The sequence below is a fragment of the Oncorhynchus gorbuscha genome, linkage group LG08 (genome assembly GCF_021184085.1).
Source record: "Oncorhynchus gorbuscha isolate QuinsamMale2020 ecotype Even-year linkage group LG08, OgorEven_v1.0, whole genome shotgun sequence".
In the NCBI taxonomy this organism is placed as follows: domain Eukaryota; kingdom Metazoa; phylum Chordata; class Actinopteri; order Salmoniformes; family Salmonidae; genus Oncorhynchus; species Oncorhynchus gorbuscha.
In genome coordinates this window covers 74,964,547-74,986,058 of record NC_060180.1, presented here as the reverse complement: position 1 = coordinate 74,986,058, position 21,512 = coordinate 74,964,547, and the positions used below count along the sequence as shown (strand labels likewise).

General features: G+C 43.5%; 1 protein-coding gene across 3 annotated transcripts in view; it reads right to left on the bottom strand.

The window, feature by feature from the left end:
* The window catches only part of LOC124042184 (receptor-type tyrosine-protein phosphatase mu-like), a 621,881-nt gene that overhangs the window by 376,064 nt on the left and 224,305 nt on the right, over positions 1–21,512 (bottom strand). For all 3 annotated transcript variants that reach the window (XM_046360586.1, XM_046360587.1, XM_046360588.1), the window contains exons 5-6: positions 11,253–11,368; positions 10,150–10,324 (exon numbers count right to left, since the gene is read on the bottom strand). In XM_046360586.1, coding sequence (XP_046216542.1) covers positions 10,150–10,324; positions 11,253–11,368 — 291 coding nt within the window. The remainder of the gene's footprint in view (positions 1–10,149; positions 10,325–11,252; positions 11,369–21,512) is intronic.

Here is a 21,512-nt window from a genome sequence, read left to right as displayed (position 1 = left end):
CTATGCCATCAAAAGGAACATACATTTCAATATACCAATTAGGATTTGGCTAAAAATACTTGAATCAGTCATAGAGCCCATTACCCTTTATGGTTGTGAGGTCTGGGGTCCGGTCACCAACCAAGACTTCACACAATGGGACCAACACCAAATTGAGAATTCTGCAAAAATATCCTCTGTGTACAACGTAGAACACCAAATAATGCATGCAGAGCAGAATTAGGCCGATACCCACTAATTATCAAAATCCAGAAAAGAGCCGTTAAATTCTATAACCACCCAAAAGGAAGTGATTCCCAAACCTTCCATAACAAAGCCATCACCTACAGAGAGATGAACCTGGAGAAGAGTCCCCTAAGCAAGCTGGTCCTGGGGCCACCCTACAGAGCCCAAGCACAATTAGACCCAACCAAATCATGAGAAAACAAAAAGATAATTACTTGACACATTGGAAAGAATTAACAAAAAAACAGAGCAAACTAGAATGCTATTTGGCCCTACACAGAGAGTACACAGTGGCAGAATACCTGACCACTGTGACTGACCCAAAATTAAGGAAAGCTTTGACTATGTACAGACTCAGTGAGCATAGTCTTGCTATTGAGAAAGGCCGCCGTAGGCAGACATGGCTCTCAAGAGAAGACAGGCTATGTGCTCACTGCCCACAAAATGAGGTGGAAACTGAGCTGCGCTTCCTAACCTCCTGCCCAATGTATGACCATATTAGAGAGACATATTTCCTTCAGATTACACAGACCCACAAACAATTTGAAAATAAATACAATTTTAATATACTCCCATATCTACTGGGTGAAATACCACAATGTGACATCACAGCAGCAAGACATGTGACCTGTTGCCACAAGAATAGGGCAACCAGTGAAGAACAAACACCATTGTAAATACAGCCCATATTTATTGTAAATACTCATTATTATATAAATATATATTTTTTACCCCCTTTTTGTCCGCAATTGTTAGATACAGTCTTGTCCCATCGCAGCAACTCCCGTACGGACTCAGGAGAGGCGAAGGTCGAGAGCCATGCGTTCTCCCGAAACACACACTGCTGCTTAACCCGGAAGCCAGCCGCACCAATGAGAAAACACCTTACACCTGGCGTGCACTGCGCCCAGTCCACCACATCAGTAGCTAGTCCGTAATGGGACAAGGCATCCCTGCCGGCCTTTCCCTCCCCTAACAAGGACGACGTTGGGCCAATTGTGCACCGCCCCATGGGTCTCCCGGTCGCAGCTCGGATTCAAACCCAGAATCTCTAGTAGTACAGCAAGCACTGCAATGCAGTGCCTTAGACCACTGCGCCACTCGGGAGGCCCATTGTAAATACAACATCTATGTTTATTTACATTCCCTTTTGTACTTTAACTATTTGCATTGCAACGTTATACACTGTATATACATAATATGACATTTGTGATGTATTTATTCCTTTGGAACTTCTGTGAGAAGAGAGACAGAAAGAGAGATGGAGAAGAAGGGAGAGGAGAGACAGAAGGGAGAGATGGAGAAGAAGGGAGAGGAGAGACAGAAGGGAGAGATGGAGAAGAAGGGAGAGGAGAGACAGAAGGGAGAGATGGAGAAGAAGGGAGAGGAGAGACAGAAGGGAGAGATGGAGAAGAAGGGAGAAGAGAGACAGAAAGAGAGATGGAGAAGAAGGGAGAGGAGAGACAGAAGGGAGAGATGGAGAAGAAGGGAGAGGAGAGACAGAAGGGAGAGATGGAGAAGAAGGGAGAGGAGAGACAGAAGGGAGAGATGGAGAAGAAGGGAGAGGAGAGACAGAAGGGAGAGATGGAGAAGAAGGGAGAGGAGAGACAGAAAGAGAGATGGAGAAGAAGGGAGAGGAGAGACAGAAGGGAGAGATGGAGAAGAAGGGAGAGGAGAGACAGAAGGGAGAGATGGAGAAGAAGGGAGAGGAGAGACAGAAGGAGAGAGAGAGAGATGGAGAAGAAGGGAGAGGAGAGACAGAAAGAGAGATGGAGAAGAAGGGAGAGGAGAGACAGAAAGAGAGATGGAGAAGAAGGGAGAGGAGAGACAGAAGGAGAGAGAGAGAGATGGAGAGAGGAAGGGAGAGAGAGGAGAGACCGAAAGAGAGATGGAGAAGAGGAGTTGTCAGAAAAAGGAGTATCTCAGATCATAACGCATGGTTACGGTGAATACACAACTGAGTAGGATTTCCCAGCCATACCCGGAGTTAGCACAATGTTTAATGCCTGCTACAATAAGATGAGATACAGACGGTTTGTTTGAGACACTTACGACTGTGAAAAATACAGTTTTCCTCATTGACAGAGTGGGTTCAATTGAGAGCACTGGATTGAGTTCTAAACTGAATTCTTGTCAGATCATGAAGCACCATTTGAAACGGGATAGAAATCTAAATGTTCTATGTTTCAACTGCTTCCGAAAGTCGAATTGAAAACAAATTTGGCATTTTTATCATAATAGCAAGCAAGGACTAATGGTTTGGTTTAACTAAACTAGTATGCTTTGGTTACCAAGTCAACTATTGTAGCTATTTTAGTAAACTGCGTTCATCCACCTCTGGCCTGCTCGCCTCCCTACCACTGAGGAAGTACAGCTCCCGCTCAGCCCAGTCAAAACTGTTCGCTGCTCTGGCCCCCCAATGGTGGAACAAACTCCCTCACGACGCCAGGACAGCGGAGTCAATCACCACCTTCCCGGAGACACCTGAAACCCCACCTCTTTAAGGAATACCTAGGATAGGATAAGTAATCCCTCTCACCCCCCCCTTTAAGATTTAGATGCACTATTGTAAAGTGACTGTTCCCCTGGATGTCATAAGGTGAATGCACCAATTTGTAAGTCGCTCTGGATAAGAGCGTCTGCTAAATGACTTAAATGTAAATGTAAAATGTAACTTGCTAGTTACTTCAGTGGATGTTGAAAACATTTCTAGAGGCAAATTTGTTCAATTATAGCCATGGTGAAAAGGGATAATATTCTCGGGGATCTATGAGTCTATAAGTCCGGCATTCATTTTAACTCTCCATAGAACACAAAGCCCATTGTTGATGATCCAATACTTGTTTTTGTATTTTGCTTCAAAGCCATTTAGAAGACACTCATATCCAGAGCAACTAGGGTTAACTGCCTTGCTCAAGAACACAGACAGATTTTTCAACAAGTCAGTGCAGGGATTTGAACAAGCAACCTTTCAGTTACTGACCCAAAGGTCTGATCTGCTAGGTTATCTACAGAGTTACTGACCCAAAGGTCTGATCTGCTAGGTTATCTACAGAGTTACTGACCCAATGGTCTTCACTACTAGGTTACCTGCAGAGTTACTGACCCAATGGTCTTCACTACTAGGTTACCTGCAGAGTTACTGACCCAATGGTCTTCACTGCTAGGTTACCTACAGAGTTAATGACCCAACGGTCTTAACTGCTAGGTTACCTACAGAGTTACTGACCCAAAGGTCTGATCTGCTAGGTTACCTACAGAGTTACTGACCCAATAGTCTTCACTACTAGGTTACCTACAGAGTTACTGACCCAATGGTCTTCACTACTAGGTTACCTGCAGAGTTACTGACCCAATGGTCTTCACTACTAGGTTACCTACAGAGTTACTGACCCAAAGGTCTGATCTGCTAGGTTACCTACAGAGTTACTGACCCAATGGTCTTCACTACTAGGTTACCTGCAGAGTTACTGACCCAATGGTCTTCACTACTAGGTTACCTGCAGAGTTACTGACCCAATGGTCTTCACTACTAGGTTACCTACAGAGTTACTGACCCAATGGTCTTAACAGCTAGGTTACCATGCCTTGATTTATATCACATGATTGACTGCAATATTATCGAGGGGTTTTTATGAAGCACACTTGACTTTTTGTTAGGGGGAGAGAAAAATCCTGATTTGTATCTAATGACCAATCTCTAGTGACGGAGATATTTGTGTGTATGTTGCCGAGTGTGTTACTGAGTGCCTACAGGACAGTATATTATTAAACACTAAATTCTCCATGAAAACACCACTGAAATGTTGGGCTCCCGAGTGGTTCAGCGGTCTAAAGGCACTCCATCTCACCTCTAGAGGCGTCACTCCAGACACCCTGGTTTGATTCCAGGCTCTATTACAACCGGCCGTGATTGGGAGTCCCATAGGGTGGCGCACAATTGGCCCAGTGTTGTCAAGAGTTTGGCCCGGGGTAGGCCTTCATTGTAAATAATAATTTGTTCTTAACTGACTTGCCAAGTTAAAATAGAGGTTAAACAAAATAAACACTGTCTATCACAATATATTGGACACTTTATAGTGCACTTCTATTGCCTAGGGTCTATGGGGTTAGTAGTGCACTTCTATTGACCAGGGTCTATGGGGTTAGTTGTGCACTTCTATTGACCAGGGTCTATGGGGTTAGTAGTGCACTTCTATTGACCAGGGTCTATGGGGTTAGTAGTGCACTTCTATTGACCAGGGTCTATGGGGTTAGTTGTGCACTTCTATTGACCAGGGTCTATGGGGTTAGTAGTGCACTTCTATTGACCAGGGTCTATGGGGTTAGTAGTGTACTTCTATTGACCAGGGTCTATGGGGTTAGTAGTGCACTTCTATTGACCAGGGTCTATGGGGTTAGTAGTGCACTTCTATTGACCAGGGTCTATGGGGTTAGTAGTGCACTTCTATTGACCAGGGTCTATGGGGTTAGTAGTGCACTTCTATTGACCAGGGTCTATGGGGTTAGTAGTGTACTTCTATTGACCAGGGTCTATGGGGTTAGTAGTGCACTTCTATTGACCAGGGTCTATGGGGTTAGTAGTGCACTTCTATTGACCAGGGTCTATGGGGTTAGTAGTGTACTTCTATTGACCAGGGTCTATGGGGTTAGTAGTGCACTTCTATTGACCAGGGTCTATGGGGTTAGTAGTGCACTTCTATTGACCAGAGCCTATGGGGTTAGTAGTGCACTTCTATTGACCAGGGTCTATGGGGTTAGTAGTGTACTTCTATTGACCAGAGCCTATGGGGTTAGTAGTGCACTTCTATTGACCAGGGTCTATGGGGTTAGTAGTGCACTTCTATTGACCAGGGTCTATGGGGTTAGTAGTGCACTTCTATTGACCAGGGTCTATGGGGTTAGTAGTGCACTTCTATTGACCAGGGTCTATGGGGTTAGTAGTGCACTTCTATTGACCAGGGTCTATGGGGTTAGTAGTGCACTTCTATTGACCAGGGTCTATGGGGTTAGTAGGGAATAGGGTGTCAATGGAGACGCACCCTCTGTCTTCCCATCTCTCTCTGTGTAAAACTCTGAGGACGGGGCCGTTATAACATGATTGACACCCCTCCATCCAGACACACTGGATTAAACCTATCAGTCAAACACGAAGCTGCCAGACAAAAAACAGGTCAGGCCAGTAAATTCAATAGACAGGGCAGGCCGACTGAGGTGAAGAAATATACACGGCCATTACAGGACTATAGGGCTGAAGGAAAGAGGCCATGCTGGATTTAGTTTCACACTCAGTCCATAAATTCATATCAAACTGCAGGGAAAAGAGGAGTGTGTGTGTGTGTGTGTGTGTGTGTGTGTGTGTGTGTGTGTGTGTGTGTGTGTGTGTGTGTGTGTGTGTGTGTGTGTGTGTGTGTGTGTGTGTGTGTGTGTGTGTGTGGTAATGCCCCCTACTTGCCCTCAATGGTTCAAATCAAATCAAATGTATTTGTCACATACACATAGTTAGCAGATGTTAATGCGAGTGTATCGAAATGCTTGTGCTTCTAGTTCCAACAATGCAGTAATAACCAACGAGTAATCTAACCTAACAATTCCAACACTACTACCTTATACACACACAAGTGTAAAGGGATAAAGAATATGTACATAAAGAAATATGAATGAGTGATGGTACAGAGCGGCATAGGCAAGATGCAGTAGATGGTATCGAGTACAGTATATACATATGAGATGAGTAATGTAGGGTATGTAAACAAAGTGGCATAGTTTAAAGTGGCTAGTGATACATGTATTACCTAAAGATACAGAAGATGATATAGAGTACAGTATATACATATACATATGAGATGAGTAATGTAGGGCATGTAAACATTATATAAAGTGGCATTGTTTAAAGTGGCTAGTGATCTATTTTTACATCAATTTCCATTAGTAACTTTTTATGGCTGCACGAGCAGTATTGAGTGGCTCGGATGAAAAGGTGCCCATTGTAAACGGCCAGCTCCTCAGTCTCAGTTCTTAATATATGCATATTATTATTAGTATTGGATAGAAAACACTCTAAAGTTTCCAAAACTGTCAAAATATTGTCTGTGAGTATAACAGAACTGATATTGCAGGCGAAACACTGAGGAAAATCAAAGCAGGAAGTGGCTTCTATTTTGAAAACTCCATGTTCCATAGCTTCCCGTTACTGGATTTAAAGGGATATGAACCAGCTACTTTTCCTATGGCTTCCTCAAGGTGTCAGTCTTCAGACATAGTTTCAGGCTTTTATTTTGAAAAATGAGCCAGAACGATAACATTGCGTCAAGTGGTCACATGAGTTTTGCTCGCGCAACAGAGTTTGGATAGGTATTGCTTTTCCCTATACTACTGTGAAAGACATTTGCAGTTGATATATTATCGATTATATATTTTAAAAACAACCTGAGGATTGATTATAAAAAACGTTTGACATGTTTCTGTGGACATTACGGATATTATTTGGAATTTGTCTGCGTTGTCGTGACCGCTCTTTCCTGTGGATTTCTGAACATAACGCGACAAACAAACTGAGGTATTTTGGATAGAAAAATAATCTTTATGCAACAAAAGGAACATTTGTTGTGTAACTGGGAGTCTCGTGAGTGAAAAAATCAGAAGATCATCAAAGGTAAACGATTAATTTGATTGCTTTTCTGATTTTCGTGACCGAGCTACCTGATGCTAAGTGTACTTAATGTTTTATCATGCGATCGATAAGCTTACACAAACGCTTGGATTGCTTTCACTGTAAAGCATAATTTCAAAATCTGACACGGCAGGTGGATTAACAAAAGGCTAAACTGTGTTTTCCTATATCGTACTTGTGATTTCATGAATATAAATATTTGTAGTAATATTTATTGTATGTAGCGCTATGCTATTCAGCGGTTGTTGATGACACTTACACCGATATCGGGATTGCAGCCATAACAAGTTAAAGTGGCTGGAGTTGAGTCAGTGTGTTGGTAGCAGCCACTCAATGTTAGTGGTGGCTGTATAACAGTCTGATGGCCTTGAGATAGAAGCTGTTTTTCAGTCTCTCGGTCCCTGCTTTGATACACCTGTACTGACCTCACCTTCTGGATGATAGCGGGGTGAACAGGCAGTGGCTCGGGTGGTTGTTGTACTTGATGATCTTTATGGCCTTCCTGTGACATCGGGTGGTATACGTAGGTGTCTTGGAAGGCAGGTAGTTTGCCCCCGGGAATGCGTTGTGCAGACCTCACTACCCTCCGGAGAGCCTTTTGTGGGCGGTTGTGGGAGGAGCAGTTGCCGTACAAGGCGGTGATACAGCCCGGCAGGATGCTCTCGATTGTGCATCTGTAGAAGTTTGTGAGTGCTTTTGGTGACAAGCCAAATTTCTTCAGCCTCCTGAGGATGAAGAGGCGTGGCTGCGCCTTCTTCACGACGCTGTCTGTGTGGGTGAACCAATTCAGTTTGTCTGTGATGTGTACGCCGAGGAACTTAAAACGTACTACCCTCCCTTAAAACGTACTACCCTCGATGTGGATAGGGGGTGCTCCCTCTGCTGTTTCCTGAAGTCCACAATAATCTCCTTTGTTTTGTTGACGTTGAGTGTGAGGTTATTTTCCTGACACCACACTCCGAGGGCCCTCACCTCCTCCCTGTAGGCCGTCTCGTCGTTGTTGATAATCAAGCCTACCACTGTAGTATCGTCCTCAAACTTGATGATTGAGTTGGAGGTGTGCATGGCCACACAGTCCTGGGTGAACAGGGTGACCAGGGAGTACAGGAGAGGGTTCAGAACGCACCCTTGTGGGGCCCCAGTGTTGAGGATCAGCGGGGAGGAGATGTTGTTGCCTACCCTCACCACCTGGGGGCGGCCCGTCAGGAAGTCCAGTACCCAGTTGCACAGGGTGGGGTCGAGACCCAGGGTCTCGAGCTTGATGACGATTTTGGAGGGTACTATGCTGCCGAGCTGTAGTTGATGAACAGCATTCTCACATAGGAATTCCTCTTGTCCTTGCCCTGGTTAAAAGTAATGGTTTGCGCTTTCAGTTTCATTCGAATGCTGCCATCATTCCACGGTTTCTGGTTTGGGAATGTTTTAATCGTTGCTATGGGAACGACATCTTCAATGCGCTTTCTAATGAACTCGCTCACCGAATCAGCGTATTCGTCAATGTTGTTGTTGGACACAATGCGGAACATATCCCAGTCCACGTGATGGAAGCAGTCTTGAAGTGTGGAATCAGATTGGTCGGACCAGCGTTGAACAGACCTCAGCGCGGGAGCTTCTTGTTTTAGTTTCTGTCTGTAGGCTGGGAGCAACAAAATTGAGTCGTGGTCAGCTTTTCCGAAAGGAGGCCGGGGGAGGGCCTTATATACGTCGCGGAAGTTAGAATAACAATGATCCAGGGTTTTACCAGCCCTGGTTGCGCAATCGATATCCTGATACAATTTAGGGAGTCTTGTTTTCAGATTAGCCTTGTTAAAATCCCCAGCTACAATGAATGCAGCCTCAGGATATGTGGTTTCCAGTTTACATAGAGTCCAATAAAGTTTGTTCAGGGCCATCGATGTGTCTGCTTGGGGGGGAATATATACGGCTGTGATTATAATCGAAGAGAATTCTCTTGGTAGATAATGCGGTCGACATTTGATTGTGAGGAATTCTAATCAGGTGAACAGAAGGACTTGAGTTCCTGTATGTTGTTATGATCACACCACATCTCGTTAATCATAAGTCATACCCCCCACCCCTCTTCTTACCAGAAAGATGGGTGTTTCTGTCAGCGCGATGCGTGGAGAAACCAGCTGGCTGCACCGACTCGGATAGAGTCTCTCAAGTGAGCCATGTTTCCGTGAAGCAAAGAACGGTACAGTATCTGATGTCTCACTGGAAAGCTACCCTTGCTCGGATTTCATCAACCTTGTTGTCAAGAGACTGGACATTGGCGAGTAGTATGCTAGGGAGTGGTGCGCGATGTGCCCGTCTCCGGAGCCTGACCAGAAGACCGCTTCGTTTGCCTCTTTTACGACATCATTGTTTTGGGTTGCAGACTGGGATCCTTTCCGTTGTCCTGGGTGAAAGGCAGAACACAGGATCCGCTTCGGGAAAGTCATATTCCTGGTCGTAATAATGGTGAGATTACGTTGATCTTATATTCAGTAGTTCTTCCCGACTGTATGTAATGAAACCTAAGATTACCTGGGGTACCAATGTAAGAAATAAAACGTAAAAAAATACAAAATAATGCATAGTTTCCTAGGAACGCGAAGCGAGGCGGCCATCTCTGTCGGCGCCCATCTCTGGAGTATTATGGCTGATGTTGTTGAGCAGGAAAAGACAGGAAGAAGCAGGAAACAGAAGATGGGTCTGCCTTGTCCTTTAGTATCATCATTTAGGTTAGAATGGGTCAGTCCTCTTCACTCGTTCAAGGGCATGACTTTATAGAGAACACACACATCCCAGTCCACTAGAGAACACATCAACATAAACCTTTACTTCTCTGGCTGTGTTTTATGTTTAGCCTCGTTGGGGCTTGAATTCACCTCTTCTCTAGCTGTGTTTTATATTTAACCTCGTTGGGGCTTTCTTTCACCTCTTCTCTGGCTGTTTTATATTTAACCTCGTTGGGGCTTTCTTTCACCTCTTCTCTAGCTGTGTTTTATATTTAACCTCGTTGGGGCTTTCTTTCGCCCCTTCTGTAGCTGTGTTTTATATTTAACCTCGTTGGGGCTTTCTTTCGTCTTTGAGGATATTCTGGAAAACAACGTCTGAATCATTTCCTGGTAGTATATGTCTTGTGCTCATTGCTCTACGAAGATCGTGGGAATGTTGAGGCTATTTCAGTTCTGTTGTGGGTTCCATTTCAAAATTCACCACAATGTCATTTAAAAGGTCTTGGAGGAGAATGACTGAGATCTACTTACGTTTTATGGTGAGTTCTCCATAGTTGGACACTCCAACTCCTTTGTCAGAGTGGACTATGCATCGGTAGCGTCCTGAGTCTCCTTTAGTGGTGTTCTCCACGTCGAAGGTCCCAATGAAGCGTCTGTTGTTCCACGGCTTAGTGGACTTCATAGGGGCCTCGCGTCCACCAATACCCTGTTGAAACACATAGCAGGTTAGATGTAGTTTTAGTGGTACATGGTAATTTAGTGGCCTTCATATGGAACTCGCGTCCACCCTGTTGAAACACAGACAGGGGTTAGCTCTCAAAACGTAGGGTTAGGCGAAAATAAAATTGACAGGTTTAAATACTAAAGTGGCTTGACCTTGATTGCATCAGTGTTCGAGGGGACAACAGTGTGTGTGTGTGTGTGTGTGTGTGTGTGTGTGTGTGTGTGTGTGTGTGTGTGTGTGTGTGTGTGTGTGTGTGTGTGTGTGTGTGTGTGTGTGTGTGTGTGTGTGTGTGTGTGTGTGTGTGTGTGTGTGTGTGTGTGTGTGTGTGTGTGTGTGTGTTTGCAGATCCAACAAGAGAGCCAACAGCAAAGTACAGAAAGATCTTTGATGAAAACCCTGCTCCAGATCGCTCAGGATGTCAAATTAGGGCGAAGGTTCACCTTCCAAAAGGACAACGACCCTAAGCACACAGCCAAGACAATGCAAGACCTCCCGATCTAACATCTCTGGCGAGACCTGAAAATACCTGTGCAGCGACGCTCCCCATCCAACCTGACAGAGCTTGAGAGGATCTGCAGAGAAGAATGGGAGAAACTCCCCAAATACAGGTCTGCCAAGCGTGTAACATCATACTAAAGAGTACAGTACAGTGGATTGTACAGTGGATTGTTAGGTTTAGGGGTCAGGGGTCAGGATAATGTGTTGTTGTTACCTGTAACCAGAGGTTGAAGTTGTCTCTCTGTCGTCTATTAACAGTACAGTGGATTGTTAGGTTTAGGGGTCAGGGGTCAGGATAAGGTGTTGTTGTTACCTGTAACCAGAGGTTGAAGTTGTCCCTCTGTCGTCCATTAACAGAACAGTGGATTGTTAGGTTTAGGGGTCAGGGGTCAGGATAAGGTGTTGTTGTTACCTGTAACCAGAGGTTGAAGTTGTTTCTCTGTCGTCCGTTGACAGTACAGTGGAAGGCGGCCGTCTGTCCAGCGTTCACCTCTACACCCTTTATGGTCAGGAAGTGAGGGGTGTTCACTATAAACACACAAACAAACACACATACATATATATATGTTAATATACAGTAATATATAGATAACCCAAAACCTCTATGTCCTTTATGGTCAGGAAGTGAGGGGTGTTCACTATAAACACACAAACAAACACACATACATATATATATGTCGTATCGTCTCTCTGTAAATACCGTCTCTTTTTCGTTTTAGATATTTTAGATATTTTTTTCTTCGCATATCTTTAAAAAATTTTGCTAAACCTAAGCTTCCGAATACTCTTCTGCAACCCGCCAATGTAGCTACTTTTCCTAAAGTAGTTATATTTACTTTGAAACCGAAACCGGAACCCTTCAACTGAAGCTAGCCAGCTATGCTAGCGGTCTTCAGCTAACCTTTAGCTCGGAAAGCTCTCGCCAGTTCAAACAACGCGACGCTAACCAGAGCATAACGGACCTATTTATTTTTTTACCCCCGGATTCCCACCACAAACGGAACATTCTTCAGCTGGATCTTCACAACTAGCTATCGAGCTAAACAGCAACCCTGGTTGATTACTCCTGGCTAGCGTTTCCACCCATGTAGCTTGAAGCTAGTCCGGCCAGAGCTCCTAGCATACTCCTGGGCTTCTATACCCGGATCCACGACCGGTCTATCGATGTCACCGCATGAAGAGGAATAAACAGACTCACCCCATCGCAACGTCCTGCAAAGGCTAACTCTCTAGCCCTCGCTATCTCCTTAGTTGCTAACTCGGCATGCTAACTGCTAGCTTGTTTAGCCCAGGTCCGCTAACTACTACCTTGTTTACCCCGGCCTGCTAATCTGTTAGCTTGTTAGCACAGGCCTGCTAACCGTCTGCATCGCCGCGTCCCAAAAACACAGTGGCCCATATGTACTTTCTATCTCTTCCCGATTTAAAAACAAAAAATGTGTTTATACCTTCCGGAAACCTGCCTCACCCAATGTGATACGGAATTTATATTATCTTTATTTTTAGAACACACTCAAGAACCTCCAGAAGCTAACCAGCTAGCTAGCTACAAGCTATTTAGCTACCAGCTAGCTAGCTACAAGCTATTTAGCTACCAGCTAGCTAGCTACAAGCTACTTAGTCATTGTTAGTTTTCTTAACCTGCATAACACTCGCCAGCCCAGCCCCCCTGCCCCATCCACCGCTGCCCCTGGCCTCTGATCACTTGGCTACATAGCTGATGCACGCTGGACTGTCCATTAATCACGGTACTCCATTCTGCTTGTTTGTTTTATCTGTCGGCCCCATTGCCTAGTCAATGCCATTTTACCTGCTGTTGTTATGCTAGCTGATTAGCTGTTGTCTCACCCACTGTTTTAGCTAGCTTTCCCAATTCAACACCTGTGATTACTGTATGCCTCGGTGTACGTCTCTCTCAAATGTCGATATGCCTTGTATACTGTTGCTCAGGTTAGTTATCATTGTTTTAGTTCACTATGGAGCCCCTAGTCCCACTCCTCATACCCCTGATACCTCCTTTGTCCCACCTCCAACATATGCGGTGACCTCACCCATTACAACCAGCATGTCCAGAGATAAAACCTCTCTCATCATCACCCAGTGCCTGGGCTTACCTCCGCCACACCCGCACCCCACCATACCCATGTCTGCGCATTATGCCCTGAATATATTCTACCATGCCCAGAAACCTGCTCCTCTAATTCTCTGTCCCCAACGCTCTAGGCGACCAGTTTTGATAGCCCTTAGCCGCACCCTCATACTACTCCTTCTCTGTTCTGCGGGTGATGTGGAGGTAAACCCAGGCCCTGCATGTCCCCAGGCACCCTCATTTGTTGACTTCTATGATCGAAAAGCCTTGGTTTCATGCATGTCAACATCAGAAGCCTCCTCCCTAAGTTTGTTTTATTCACTGCTTTAGCACACTCTGCTAACCCTGATGTCCTTGCCGTGTCTGAATCCTGGCTCAGGAAGGCCACCAAAAATTCAGAGATTTCCATACCCAACTATAACATCTTCCGTCAAGATAGAACTGCTAAAGGGGGAGGAGTTGCAGTCTACTGCAGAGATAGCCTGCAAAGTAATGTCATACTTTCCAGGTCTATACCCAAACAGTTCGAACTACTAATTCTGAAAATTACTCTCTCCAGAAATAAGTCTCTCACTGTTGCCGCCTGCTACCGACCACCCTCAGCTCCCAGCTGTGCCCTGGACACCATTTGTGAATTGATTGCCCCCCATCTAGCTTCAGAGTTTGTTCTGTTAGTTGACCTAAACTGGGATATGCTTAACACTCCGGCAGTCCTACAATCTAAGCTAGATGCCCTCAATCTCACACAAATCATCAAAGAACCCACCAGGTACAACCCTAACTCTGTCAGCAAGGGCACCCTCATAGACGTCATCCTGACCAACTGGCCCTCCAAATACACCTCCGCTGTCTTTAACCAGGATCTCAGCGACCACTGCCTCATTGCCTGTATCCGCTACGGTGCCGCAGTCAAACGACCACCCCTCATCACTGTCAAACACTCCCTAAAACACTTCTGTGAGCAGGCCTTTCTAATCGACCTGGCCCGGGTATCCTGGAAGGACATTGACCTCATCCCGTCAGTTGAGGATGCCTGGTCATTCTTTAAGAGTAACTTCCTCACCATTTTAGATAAGCATGCTCCGTTCAAAAAATGGAGAACTAAGAACAGATACAGCCCTTGGTTCACTCCAGACCTGACTGCCCTCGACCAGCACAAAAACATCCTGTGTCGGACTGCAATAGCATCGAACAGTCCCCGCGATATGCAACTGTTCAGGGAAGTCAGGAACCAATACACGCAGTCAGCCAGGAAAGCTAAGGCCAGCTTCTTCAGGCAGAAGTTTGCATCCTGTAGCTCCAACTCCAAAAAGTTCTGGGACACTGTGAAGTCCATGGAGAACAAGAGCACCTCCTCCCAGCTGCCCACTGCACTGAGGCTAGGGAACACGGTCACCACCGACAAATCCATGATTATCGAAAACTTCAACAAGCATTTCTCAACGGCTGGCCATGCCTTCCGCCTGGCTACTCCTACCTCGGCCAACAGCTCCGGCCCCCCCGCAGCTCCTCGCCCAAGCCTCTCCAGGTTCTCCTTTACCCAAATCCAGATAGCAGATGTTCTGAAAGAGCTGCAAAACCTGGACCCGTATAAATCAGCTGGGCTTGACAATCTGGACCCTCTATTTCTGAAACTATCCGCCGCCATTGTCGCAACCCCTATTACCAGCCTGTTCAACCTCTCTTTCATATCGTCTGAGATCCCCAAGGACTGGAAAGCTGCCGCAGTCATCCCCCTCTTTATAGGGGGAGACACCCTGGACCCAAACTGTTACAGACCTATATCCATCCTGCCCTGCCTATCTAAGGTCTTCGAAAGCCAAGTCAACAAACAGGTCACTGACCATCTCGAATCCCACCGTATCTTCTCCACTATGCAATCTGGTTTTCGAGCCGGTCACGGGTGCACCTCAGCCACACTCAAGGTACTAAACGACATCATAACCGCCATCGATAAAAGACTGTACTGTGCAGCCGTCTTCATCGACCTTGCCAAGGCTTTCGACTCTGTCAATCACCATATTCTTATCGGCAGACTCAGTAGCCTCGGTTCTTCGGATGACTGCCTTACCTGGTTCACCAATTACTTTGCAGACAGAGTTCAGTGTGTCAAATCGGAGGGCATGTTGTCCGGTCCTCTGGCAGTCTCTATGGGGGTGCCACAGGGTTCAATTCTCGGGCCGACTCTTTTCTCTGTATATATCAATGATGTTGCTCTTGCTGCGGGCGATTCCCTGATCCACCTCTACGCAGACGACACCATTGTATACACTTTCGGCCCGTCATTGGACACTGTGCTATCTAACCTCCAATCGAGCTTCAATGCCATACAACACTCCTTCCGTGGCCTCCAACTGCTCTTAAACGCTAGTAAAACCAAATGCATGCTTTTCAACCGATCGCTGCCTGCACCCGCATGCCCGACTAGCATCACCACACTGGATGGTTCCGACCTTGAATATGTGGACACCTATAAGTACCTAGGTGTCTGGCTAGACTGCAAACTCTCCTTCCAGACCCATATCAAACATCTCCAATCGAAAATCAAATCAAGAATCGGCTTTCTATTCCGCAACAAAGCCTCCTTCACTCACGCTGCCAAGCTTACCCTAGTAAAACTGACTATCCTACCGATCCTCGACTTCGGCGACGTCATCTACAAAATTGCTTCCAACACTCTACTCAGCAAACTGGATGCAGTTTATCACAGTGACATCCGTTTTGTCACTAAAGCACCTTATACTACCCACCACTGCGACTTGTATGCTCTAGTCGGCTGGCCCTCGCTACATATTCGTCGCCAGACCCACTGGCTTCAGGTCATCTACAAGGCCATGCTAGGCAAAGCTCCGCCTTATCTCAGCTCACTGGTCACGATGGCAACACCCATCCGTAGCACGCGCTCCAGCAGGTGTATCTCATTGATCATCCCTAAAGCCAACACCTCATTCGGCCGCCTTTCGTTCCAGTACTCTGCTGCCTGTGACTGGAACGAATTGCAAAAATCGCTGAAGTTGGAGACTTTCATCTCCCTCACCAACTTCAAACATCAGCTAGCTGAGCAGCTAACCGATCGCTGCAGCTGTACATAATCTATTGGTAAATAGCACACCCATTTTCACCTACCTCATCCCCACAGTTTTTATTAATTTACTTTTCTGCTCTTTTGCACACCAATATCTCTACCTGTACATGATCATTTATCACTCCAGTGTTAATCTGCAATATTGTAATTATTCGCCTACCTCCTCATGCCTTTTGCACACATTGTATATAGACTCCCCTTTTTTTCTACTGTGTTATTGACTTGTTAATTGTTTACTCCATGTGTAACTCTGTGTTGTCTGTTCATACTGCTATGCTTTATCTTGGCCAGGTCGCAGTTGCAAATGAGAACCTGTTCTCAACTAGCCTACCTGGTTAAATAAAGGTGAAATAAATAAAAAAATAAAAAAATATGTTAATATACAGTAATATATAGATAACCCAAAACCTCCATGTCCTTTATGGTCAGGAAGTGAGGGGTGTTCACTATAAACACACAAACAAACACACATACATATATATATGTTAATATACAGTAATATATAGATAACCCAAAACCTCTATGTCCTTTATGATCAGGAAAATATGTTTAACCCTCATGGGGTTAGAATCTACAACAAAACATTGCATTCTGTGAATAGCGTTACTGTATGTGTTTTTATAATAAGAGTTATTAAAGATCCAATCCGGATATTTCATAAAACCATTTAATGCAGATTATAATTTCAACATGTGCTTCACTGTACACCCCCATTCTGTAAGGCGGAAAACCAGGACAAATAATAATCTGATCTTGACTAGTTAGATAGAAACACAAGCAACCTTACAAAGAACCTCACTAGGCTAATTGTATCATTTCACTATTGATCAAATTTTGTCCTACTTTTAACATGTATACAATTAAATATGATACATTACAGTAGAAGACATAGTATCAGTATTACCTAGTATTATGACTATATGATACATTACATAGTATCAGTATTACCTAGTATTATGACTATATGATATATTACATAGTATCAGTATTACCTAGTATTATGACTATATGATATATTACAAGGCGTAGTATCAGTATTACCTAGTATTATGACTATATGATATATTACAAGGCGTAGTATCAGTATTACCTAGTATTATGACTATATGATATATTACATAGTATCAGTATTACCTAGTATTATGACTATATGATATATTACATAGTATCAGTATTACCGAGTATTATGACTATATGATATATTACTTAGTATCAGTATTACCTAGTATTATGACTATATGATATATTACATAGTATCAGTATTACCTAGTATTATGACTATATGATATATTACATAGTATCAGTATTACCTAGTATTATGACTATATGATATATTACATAGTATCAGTATTACCTAGTATTATGACTATATGATATATTACAAGACGTAGTATCAGTATTACCTAGTATTATGACTATATGATATATTACATAGTATCAGTATTACCTAGTATTATGACTATATGATATATTACATAGTATCAGTATTACCTAGTATTATGACTATATGATATATTACATAGTATCAGTATTACCTAGTATTATGACTATATGATATATTACATAGTATCAGTATTACCTAGTATTATGACTATATGATATATTACATAGTATCAGTATTACCTAGTATTATGACTATATGATATATTACATAGTATCAGTATTACCTAGTATTATGACTATATGATATATTACATAGTATCAGTATTACCTAGTATTATGACTATATGATATATTACATAGTATCAGTATTACCTAGTATTATGACTATATGATATATTACAAGACGTAGTATCAGTATTACCTAGTATTATGACTATATGATATATTACATAGTATCAGTATTACCTAGTATTATGTATATATGATATATTACAAGACGTAGCATCAGTATTACCTAGTATTATGACTATATGATATATTACATAGTATCAGTATTACCTAGTATTATGTATATATGATATATTACAAGACGTAGCATCAGTATTACCTAGTATTATGACTATATGATATATTACATAGTATCAGTATTACCTCGTATTATGACATTGGCCTGTCAATCCTCCTCTAAATGCCAAACCAGACAAATCCATTTTTCTCATCGTTTGCTAATGTCTTTTTAAATGCTGCGTTGTAAAAGGATATTTTAAATGCTGCGTTGTAAAAGGCGATGGACCACACAGGCAGTACTAATCACATCTCAGAGCTAGCCCATATTCCACACGGTCGTATTAAGCACAAAATGAATTGCCTCTGCTCCACTAGGACCCCTCTAGACCCTGTCTGTATCCCAAACGGCACCCTATTCCCTATATGGTGCACTTCTTTTTGTCTCTGGTTAAAAAGGTAGTACACTATATAGGGAATAGGGTGAACATTTGGGAGGCAAGCTCACGATCAATGCAGCGTATGAGTATCACTCAGAGAGAAACCCGATCACCACTCCCCTAAGCGGCGTATTGATCCGCTCGCATTTCTACATTTAAACATCTATCACGTCGTCGTCGTCGTGGTGACAAGTGTTTTCATTGATCTGCTTCTGCTACATTTGTGTGCAGTGCAGAAACTAGCACCTTTACTGTGGAAATCCTTCTCATTGACATTACATTTGTAGTAATTCAGCTGCTTGATCCTGTGGTCACTAGAAAATTTACATACAGCAACGTGACCTGTGGTCTGTGTGACATAGCATTGATGATTAAAAGCGAGATGGCTAGCCATGAATTAATTAATGGAAAACCATGGTGTTATTGATTGTAGCTGAGATCGTGAGCTATGGGCCTTAGACAGCAGGTCTTACCATTAGGCTGTAGATCGTGAGCTATGGGCCTTAGACAGCAGGTCTTACCATTAGGCTGTAGATCGTGAGCTATGGGCCTTAGACTGCAGGTCTTACCATTAGGCTGTAGATTGTGAGCTATGGGCCTTAGACTGCAGGCCTTACCATTAGGCTGTAGATTGTGAGCTATGGGCCTTAGACAGCAGGTCTTACTAAGAAAATTGTAGACCTCCACAAGTCTGGTTCATCCTTGGGAGCAAATTCCTAACGCCTGAAGGTACCACGTTCATCTGTACAAACAATAGTACACAAGTATAAACACCATGGGACCACGCAGCCGTCATACCGCTCAGGAAAGCTTTCTGTCTCCTAGAGATGATGCGAAAAGTGCAAATCAATCCCAGAACAACAGCAAAGGACCTTGTGAAGATGCTGGAGGAAACTGGTACAAAAGTATCTAAATCCACAGTGAAATGAGTCCTATATCGACGTAACATGAAAGGCCGCTCAGTAAGGAAGAAGCCACTGCTCCAAAACCGCCATAAAACAGCCAGACTACAGTTTACAACTGCACATGGGGACAAAGATTGTACTTTTTGGAGAAATGTTCTCTGGTCTGATGAAAATAAAAAATTGAACTGTTTGGTAATAATGATCATCGTCATGTTTGGAGGAAAAAGGGGGAGACTTGCAAGCCGAAGAACACCATCCCAACCGTGAAGCACAGGGGTGGCAGCATCATGTTGTGGGGGTGCTTTACTAGAGGAGGGACTGGAGCACTTCACAAAATAGATGGCTTCATGAGCAAGGAGAATTATGTGGATACACTGAAGCAACATCTCAAGACATCAGTCAGGAAGTTAAAGCTTGGTCATAAATGTGTCTTCCAAGTGGACAATGACCCCAAGCATACTTCCAAAGATGTGGCAAAATGGCTTAAGGACAACAAAGTCAAGGTATTGGAGTGGCCATCACAAAGCCCTGACCTCAAACCTATAGAAAATATGTGGGCAGAACTGAAGAAGCATGTGCAAGCAAGGAGGCCTACAAACCTGACTCAGTTACACCAGCTCTGTCAGGAGGAATGGGCCACAATTCACCCAACTTATTGTTGTAACGGCGTTCTTCGTTTGTCGAAAGAGAGTCGAACCAAAATGCAGCGTGGTGGTTCTCATGTCTTAAATGTAGAAGATAGCGATACATGAAAAAACTTAATAAATACAAAAACAACAAACGGAACGTGAAACCTATTACAGCCTATCTGGTGAAACTACACAGAGACAGGAACAATCACCCACCAAATACAATTTGTAAGTCGCTCTGGATAAGAGCATCTGCTAAATGACCTAAATGTAAATACACAGTGAAACCCAGGCTACCTAAATATGGTTCCCAATCAGAGACAACGAGTATCACCTGACTCTAATTGAGAACCGCCTCAGGCAGCCAAGCCTAACTAGACACACCCCTAATCAACCACAATCCCAATAATACAAAAACCCCAATACGACAACACAATAAACCCATGTCACACCCTGGCCTGAACAAATATATAACGAAAACACAAAATACAATGACCAAGGCGTGACAATTGTGGGAAGCTCGTGGAAGGCTACCCGAAACGTTAGACCCAAGTTAAATCATTTAAAGGCAACAATACCAAATATTAATTGAGTTTATGTAAACTTCTGACCCCACTGGGAACGTGAATAAATTAATAAAATCTGAAATAAATAATTCTCTCAACTATTAGTCTGACATTTCACGTTTTAAATAAAGTGGTGATCCTAACTGGCCTAAGACAGGCGCATTTTTACTAGGAGTAAAAGTCAGGAATTGTGAAACACTGAGTTTAAATGTATTGGGCTGAGGTTCGACTTCAACTGTATGTCATGTAAATTGTTTTGGCTGCATCATTGTGAGGCGCCTAACATCAGCACAACCCTGGGATGGCCTCATAGAACATGAGACTAAACAGAACATAGCTCTCCCACAACACCTAGAAACACCTGTTCACTACCTGTGATTGAAAAGACCCACGTGTTCAGTAGAACGGCAGGTGCTTCTACACCTGCATTGCTTGGTTCCTCTCTAGGTCTCTTCCTTGGTTCTGGCCTTTCTAGGGAGTTTTTCCTAGCCAACGTGCTTCTACACCTGCATTGCTTGCTGTTTGGGGTTTTAGGCTTGGTTTCTGTACAGCACTTTGAGATATCAGCTGATGTACGAAGGGCTATATAAATACATTTGATTTGATTTGATTAGTAGCATAGGACTGGCTGTGGTACATGTAGAAACACTCACTCTGCATATTATTATATATAGCCTATCATACCCACCAAGTCAAGTAAATCTGATCAACCAACATGCAGTTTTTATTCGATGGAGTTTTTAACATCCGGAAAAATTGAGTAGTTGACAAACGTAAATTAAATTTGAAATAAACCAAACCTTAAAAATACTATATGGTTGATTTGTGGTTGAAAAGCTGGATTAAAATCTACGTTGTAAACTTGTTTTCCTAATCCAACCAACCAGCCACATCAAGAAGCAACTTGCTTACTTTTGACAAAGTAAATTGAAATAAATTGATCCTACCGTTTGATGCCTGGAGGATACAAAGAATACACATGTAAATCATCTACATGAAGATTACTAGTCTCTTCCTGTACACACAGTACAACCTAAACAGCATCTTTTGGGTTTCCTGAAAAAAGTGCAA